The following is an 8,056-nucleotide window of genomic DNA, read 5'->3' on the forward strand; positions in this document are numbered from 1 at the left end:
GACAAGCTTTAAGAAAAACCCAAGCCTATACACGCTCACTACTCTATACATAATGTAATAATTTTATGCGAAAATAATCATTTGAAACATTATTATAAAATATTGCCATGAACTTACATATTTACTGAAAGGTCCTTAAAACAATTTCACATAAATTAAAAACAATTAAAAGTAAAATAAAACATAAAAAATCATATACTAATATATAGTCTACAAAATTAAATACGAAATATCCTATACATATGTGAGTCTTCTAAGTTGCAATTTCATCGTCAGCCGTACATGGCAGTCTTGCCTATACATGAAAAATAAGAGTACTACATGGCTTGAGTATTTTAAAAAATACTCCACATGACAGTCTTGCCTATACATGAAAAATAAGGGTACTACATGGCTTGAGTATTTTAAAAAAAATACTCCGTAACTGACCCCACTGTTGAGGTTAGATGCAAACACACACAATCATGAGTGAGATATCATTTAAATCTGTATTCCCTTAGGTGACTATCTAAACAGGTAATTGGATGTGTATTTATTATTCTACACACGTTCCACACGTGCGAGTATGGACTCACCAGTTGGTTTGCACTCCTCCCGGGGCCCTTTCCTAGTTGAGCTAGCATTCTCAAGTGCTGTTGCTAGACACCAGGTAGGAATAGTGACCGCCACAGCATTATGATGAACTTAATGATCGTTTTCCTGCATCTTAACTTACGTGTCCGTACCATCGTAAAAGAAGAGATTACTCGATACATGTAACACACAATGATGCATGAGATCCCAACATTCCGTAAACATGTAAAACAACCCCTTCCGTCTTTCCTTCATATCATATCATTTTTATCATTAGCTTTCGGTACATACATCGGGGTTGCGCATCATGCCGAAACATCTTATCACATGTCATTCATATCATAAATCATGTTCTATCTTACATATGTCAATATTATTTCATACCGTTTATTTAAAAAAAAAAAGTTTATAACCATTTTTTTTCCTCTCTTTTCTCTTTTCTCTAATTTTCTTTTAATTTTGTTGAGAGTTACTTTAGGCCCATTTTAATAGATTCTTACCTAAAAAATGGTTTCTTATCACTTGCACGAACTCATATAAAATTTTTATAATTTTTGACTCAAAATTAAATAATTACAATGAAATTAGGAAAGATATCATATATAACTTAGTTGGTTCCTAAAAACCAAANAAAAAAAAAAAAAAAAAAAAAAAAAAAAAGAAGTCTAAGATATAATTTAATGTACATCTCTCTATATATAAATCGGTCACATCTATTGTTAAATCGTAATGTTATTTTCATTTTTCTCTAAATCTGTCATTTTTTTTTTTCTTTTTTTCAGGAATTCTGATACACGGGTGGCTAAGGTATTTATGGGGAGAGGGTGTGAGACGTTAGCAGAGATATAGGAAATTGGTTTCTTTATTTACCGTTGTTACATTGTCAAAGCATTGGACCCTCATGTGTCCATGTTGTGTCTAAACCAGTTACAAAATTCGTTTCGGATGCCAGGTGTACAACCTAACCTCCGACACATGGGTTGGGGCACAATGGATACTATCCTAGACTCATTTCAAAGGAAGATGCCCGAGATGCTCGCCACACTGTGACACACGTATGTGTCATAGGGGGTAACTCGCTTAAGTCATAAGGCCCATGAACCTCCGACACATGGGTTGGGGCACAATGGATACTATCCTAGACTCATTTCAAAGGAAGATGCCCGAGATGCTCGCCACACTGTGACACACGTATGTGTCATAGGGGGTAACTCGCTTAAGTCATAAGGCCCATGAGTGGTGGAAAGCTGACACATTGCTTCTCCTTAAGGTACATTTTAAGAGATTTCAATCTGGCAAGTGTAAACATGATTTTGGCGCATATGATTTCTAAGAGCATCCATTCGGTATCTGATTGACACCAAATTTGGCGAATTTTCATCTTTTATATGGACGGACTTAATTTTGAAGCCGCATGTCCAAACTCTTCCCAAAACCCCAACTTTAAAGGTTAAGCCTTGAAGCCCTATTCAACCATTTATCAAGCCTATATTTATCCTTTATCGTTGACATTATCATGCTTGTGCCTTAGCTTAACTTAGGTATATTAAACCTATAGAGAAAAAATATTAAATTAATTAATGTGTATATACCTTAAATAAAAATATATATTTAAGATTATTCATGATCCCTCTCAACGATATTGGAGCCACTTCCTCGCGGTTCTTATTAAGTTGAGTCTTTGCTACCTCTGTCAACGAACAACTTATCTGCAAGAATAAAAGCAAGCCTCATTTCCAACATAAATACTATACCTCCCCTTCAATAGGTCACGGGAAGACGAGTACGTATCACATAAGACTCGACCAGCAATGCAAGACATGAGTCCTCCACTTGCTCCACACCCAAAAATGCTCCCTCCTTTCCCAAATTTAGGCATAACAGACTGCTGCAGGCAACATATTTTGGACCACATCCGGCTTCATGCTCGGAAAACTGTAATAAAATAGAGAAACTTCTTACTAAAATTTGTCCATGCCCACCGTTAACGGATATTGTCCTCTTTTGGCTTTTACTTTCGGATTTCCCTTCAAGGTTTTTTATAATGCGTCTGCTAGGGAGAGGTTTCCACACCCTTAGAAGGAATGTTCCATTCTCCTCCTCAACCAAAGAGGGATCTCACAACCCACCCCCCTTCAGGGTCCAACATCCTTGTTGGCACTCGTTCCTCACTCTAATCGATATGAAATCTCACAACTCACCCCCTTCAGAGTCCAGCGTCCTTGCTAGCACTCGTTCCTCTCTCCAATCGATATGGGATCTCACAATTCATCCCCCTTCAGGACCCAGCATCTTCGCTGGCACACCACCCGGTGCCTGGCTCTGATACCAACTATAATAACCCAAGCCCACCGCTAGCAGAAATTGTCCTCTCTGGGCTTTACCTCTCGGGCTTTCCCTCAAGATTTTTAAAATGTGTCTGCTAAAGAGAGGTTTCCACACCCTTAGAAAGAATGTTTTGTTCTCCTCCCCAATCGATGTGGGATCTCACACAACTTTTTCTAGTCATTTAGTCAGCCAGGCAACAAGGAACCATATCTAGGAAGTAGCTTCCATGATGATAACACTACTTGTATGAATAATTCATGTACTATAACATAAGATGCGTAATGGAAGACAATAGCTTCAGAAAAGTTTGTTACCATGTAAAGATGGTTGTTTCTTTGACAATGTCAATAAAAAGTGTTGTTTCCTTCTCCAAAAAAAAAAATAAATAAATTCTTTTGTTACTTTGTTCATATTAATTTCTTGATAGTTCTACCTGGGATCGATGGAGAAGAACATCTAGATCAAACCCAGAGATAGTGTGTCCAACAACCAGCACATCACTATCCAATTTGAATAATTCAATCATTATAATCGATTCAACAAGGCCCTTTCACTGCAAGAGAAAAGTTCTAGTTAAAACTTAACACTGCCACTACTAATATTATAATTTTGCTAGTAAAGGAGAAGTTTCCATAAGAAACAGAACAATATTTTAGGACAGTACTAAAAAAGTTACCTACTCGCTCCTCGCAGATTAGAACATTTGATCCAACCTTCAAATTTCTATCATAGGCCTCCATCAAGCTTAGGGATGATAGTAAAATGTGTAGGCATACCAGGCTTTTGAAATCTCTGTATACTTTGAGAGAAAATATGCTAACAATTCTTCTAATTGAGCATCATGAGCTTCAGTTTGAGTATTGAAGATAGAAACTTCAAAATCTTGTGAGCATTCCTTACAGTTCCTCCAAAATCTCATTCATTCATAAAACTCGATAGATTCATCCATGTACAATAAAATTGTGAAAATTCAGCGATTCTCCTTAAAAGTTGTATGATTCATATCAAGTAGACCATGATCCTCATAAGCAATACCCTTCAATGGTCAACATTCCTGTAAGCTGATTAGTGAACCCAATACCCATTTTCCACTAAAACAGAACATGATTGTCACATCAGAAGAAACATGCAAACAAAATCAACAACACTGACAGAAGTTCATAATTAACATCTTCTCCTTGACAGTATATAACAGATGCAGACACAATTTGTATTGTAGTGACAAACATTGAAGGAATCTCCAAAGTTTTTCCTGATGAATATGAAATTTGAACATCTTTTGGAGACTCAACTATCACCTCAAACTTGCACCAGCTCAACTTCATAAGAATATCAGCAAGTATTAGCTTGTTTTATATGTAAAAGTATCCTTAAATTATGAAGGATTAGACAATCTTACTCGTTGAAAACCAGGAATTTCTGCTGCAGAATCAACACTTCCTCTCCCTTCCCCTCCTTCTTCACAAACGGTTCTGCTTTCGTTTCAACCATAATTGGCATATAATCTTCAATTACATCTTCCTTGATTGAAGAACTGTGTGATTCCCCAACCGAATCCATGTTGATTTGAGAAATCAAGTCCTCCTTTGCATCAAATTCCTTAGGCGCAGAAGTCCTTGAAATCGGTATAGCTTCAATTTGCCCCTTTCCTCTTCTTAGGGTTCTCGAGCTCACACTGTCGGCCTCATCGGAGGAACAAACCCCAGATTTCGGCCAATCCGCTTCCTCACCTTCGTCTCCAAATCCAAGACCGTCGTCGTCAAAAATAAACCCTAGGGCATCTTCACCACACTTTGCAACGAGAGAATCATACTCATCTTCCGGAATTGTGTCGTGGATGGGTTTCTGTAACTTCACACGGAAACCACCATCTTCCAACCGACGCCCACCGCTGCAGATGGCTTTGAGACGTTCCAGAGCCGTAAGGCGAGCAGCAGCCTCAGATCCTCAGCTCCTCCGCCGATTAGCGGCTGAAGGCTGTTCATCCGCCATGTCCGAAGAGATGTAACCTCCACGGCGCTGATTTTAACATGGATTTTGTTGGTGTGAATTTGCAATTACAGAATCTGAGAACGTCTGGGAGAAGAACTTGTATGTGTTTGGCGGGAATGGATCGTCGTTCTTTAATTAAATATAATAGCCAAACGAAGAGCCTAAATCAATAAAAAAATAAAAATATAAATAAAAATAAAAATGTCCTTTTCTAAAAAAAATATCTTCCCATTTTCAAAAATTTTAATAATACTTTTACATTTTTTTAAAAATAAAAATTATCGTTAATTTTTATTTCAAAAATATTTTTAAACTTTTATAAATATTATTAATACTTTTCAACAAAAACAAACAAATAAATAAAAATTTTAATTTTTGTTCATATATTAACACTAAAAAAAAATTAATTTCTTTTTTATAAAATACTAATTTCAAATTTTTATAAGTAATTTTTAGATTTTGAATTTTTTTTTAAGAAGATATTCTTTTTAAAAGTTTGATAATATTTTTGAAACACTAGATTCAAAAGTATTTTTTGAAACAAAATATTAGCCGTTTTTTAAACTTAGTAACAAAGTTGATGCATTTCATAGCTCCTATGATGTGTATAATCTTATGATTACGTATCGATAAGTTTAATTATGAACATATTGATATGTTGAACGTGACAACGAGCATAATCGTTCGATTTAGGAGACGGAATAATAAAGATTTTTGTTAGAAAGTAAGAAAAAAAAATGCCAAAATTTATACAATTTCCAACCTCAGTGGGGTATGTCGTAATCGTAAGTAATACTAATAATTATATACAGAATGACAAAAACTGTCTCACAATCAGAAGCGTGGAATACTCCATTATCAGCTTCTCAAACTAAAATTTTTTTAAAAAATATTACTGTTCAAAATTTTGATCACCTCACTGTCACCCAACTATCCATCACAGACCAATGCAATGGCTTCTCGGTTACCAATTCCCCCACCCTCCTCCTCATCTTCTCCGGCGACGAATTACCCCAACACAAACTCAACTCTTCCGGACCTTGTTCGGAGCAAACGAATTCCGGGAAGTCGAAAGGACCCGTCGGCGACTCCGTCGCCAGTTCCGCTTCCTTCAATGTAACAGTACTGCCGCCACCAGCGACAAATGGGTGATTCAAAAGCATCTCCGCCGTCCACCGATTTCTCGGATCCTTGACAAAACATCGCCGGAGAAAATCTTTCCCCTCCGCTGATAGATTCTCCGGAACCTCCGGTACTTCGTCTCCGACTCCGATTCTCATCATCAGCGCGAATATATCCGTTTCCGGCCCAACTCTCCACGCCGGCTTTCCTGCCACCATCTCCACGACGGCGCAACCTAATGCCCAAACATCACACGGCGGCTCATACTCACCGCCGTTGACATTCTCCGGTGACATATACATCGGAGTCCCTCTCCACTGAAACCTCTCCTCTGTTTCCGCCGCCTTCATTTTTCCCGCGGGTTTAGCAAGCCCAAAATCAGCGATCTTAACATCACCATTCCCAAAAATTAACACATTGGAAAGCTTCAAATCGCAATGAACAAACCCATTGCAATGAATATACCGAAGCCCACAAAGAATCCCCCTCGTATACCTTCGAACATCGAATTCCGGCAACCCACCGGCGTGGATTTTCAGAGCATCCGCAAGGCTTCCGCCATTGGCATACTCCAATAACAGATTATAATACTTGTCCCCATCTTTTTTAACACTAAATCCATCCCCAAAACAAGTGATGATTTGCGGGCAACTCCCAATTCGATCCAGAATTTGCTTCTCGTTCTTGAGCGAAACAGAGGATTCAGAAACAGAGGATTTGACCGCCATTAATGGCAGATGCTGATCGGACCCATTTGTAAACTTGGCTAAATAGATTGTGGCAAAACTTCCGCGACCCAGTTGGTGGCCTCGAACCCACTCCATTGATGAAACAGAAAGCTTGAATCTTGGTGTGTGTGGCGTTTCTTGGTGGAATTGGGATGAATTGAGAGTTAGAAGATGGTGAAAGTTAATTCCATAAAGGAAGCGGAGTCGTAAATGGAAGATCTGTTAATCTGATATGGAAAGAATTTTGAAAGTATTTATGGCACATGATCACCACCCACATTTTTGGGCGTTGCGTATTTTGGTTTCCTTATTTACATGGAATACACCAATTTAAGATGCTTCCCATCATTCATTTTACCAATTTAATTCATTTAATATAAATTATTGTTATTGTTTTTATTAAATTACAACTTTAGTATATTTCATAAACTTCCAAAATTGTAGGTTCATAATAAATTTCATTTTTTTTAAAAATTAAGTAACCTACTAAATTTAAATTTAAATTTAAATTTACCTAATTCATCCTAAATTTTGAATTATATTTTGAATTATGAATTAGATTAAAAAATATCAAAATTTAGAGATTATAATTTTGGGGCGATTCTCATTGTCACAATTCAAATTCATGTCGTGAAACATTAACAAATCACCATCTTTCTTTCATCAGTACCATGATCAATATTTTTTTTAATGAGAATGTATTTTTGTAGTGTTCGCACCCGTTGAATTCTGTCTATAAATTAAATTTTAGTAAAAATAAATAATGGATCAAATTATTATTAATTTATTGCACTCTAATTTAAATAATTTTGTTAATTTAATATATTTTTTATATTAAATTTAATTTGAACTTTTCAAAAATGAGCTCTCCACTAAGTAAAATTAATTAATTAACTTTTTTTTTTTAATAAATTATTTTGATTTATTAATTAGACATCACTCCACTATAAATTTATAATCATACACATTAGTACACATTAATACGACGTAATCATTACCGATAAGTTAATATTTCAAGATTTATTTATAATTATAGTGAGTCAAAAGTTAGTTTTACTCTTAGGAAAACTGCTCGTCTACTTTCGTGTATGGGAAACACGAAAGAGTGAGTTTTATCTCATAAAAGTTATGTTTCCAATGACTTATTTCATTAAGCCTCCAAGATGGTAGGTAATAACTAACTTTAGATTAAGATAAAAACGGTCTTATGATCATCATTTAAAATATTAATCTTTTAAATTAACTGAATTATAATAAGAGATTAGTAAACTATTTATACTTACGATAACAACTTGAATTTTAAACCAATATTG

The 8,056-nt window shown here is 35.8% G+C and overlaps 1 protein-coding gene and 1 long non-coding RNA gene across 3 annotated transcripts; both read right to left on the reverse strand.

Moving 5' to 3' along the window:
- Nucleotides 1-2,198: 2,198 nt before the first annotated feature.
- LOC111776949 lies at nucleotides 2,199-5,003 on the reverse strand. 2 transcript variants are annotated; one of them, XR_002812324.1, is made up of 3 exons: nucleotides 3,578-5,003; nucleotides 3,335-3,454; nucleotides 2,199-2,282 (listed from the first exon to the last, which is right to left on the reverse strand). It is a non-coding gene; the product is annotated as an uncharacterized LOC111776949 (long non-coding RNA). The 2 variants fall into 2 exon arrangements; XR_002812323.1 differs by having other exon boundaries at nucleotides 2,199-2,508.
- An 801-nt stretch (nucleotides 5,004-5,804) lies between these two features.
- On the reverse strand, nucleotides 5,805-6,839 carry LOC111777753 (mitogen-activated protein kinase kinase kinase 17-like). The gene has a single exon (XM_023657471.1). It carries the CDS (start codon nucleotides 6,837-6,839, stop codon nucleotides 5,805-5,807), a length of 1,035 nt encoding a protein of 344 aa, XP_023513239.1.
- Nucleotides 6,840-8,056: the final 1,217 nt, after the last annotated feature.

The sequence above is a fragment of the Cucurbita pepo genome, chromosome LG16 (assembly GCF_002806865.2).
Source record: "Cucurbita pepo subsp. pepo cultivar mu-cu-16 chromosome LG16, ASM280686v2, whole genome shotgun sequence".
In the NCBI taxonomy this organism is placed as follows: Eukaryota; Viridiplantae; Streptophyta; class Magnoliopsida; order Cucurbitales; family Cucurbitaceae; genus Cucurbita; species Cucurbita pepo.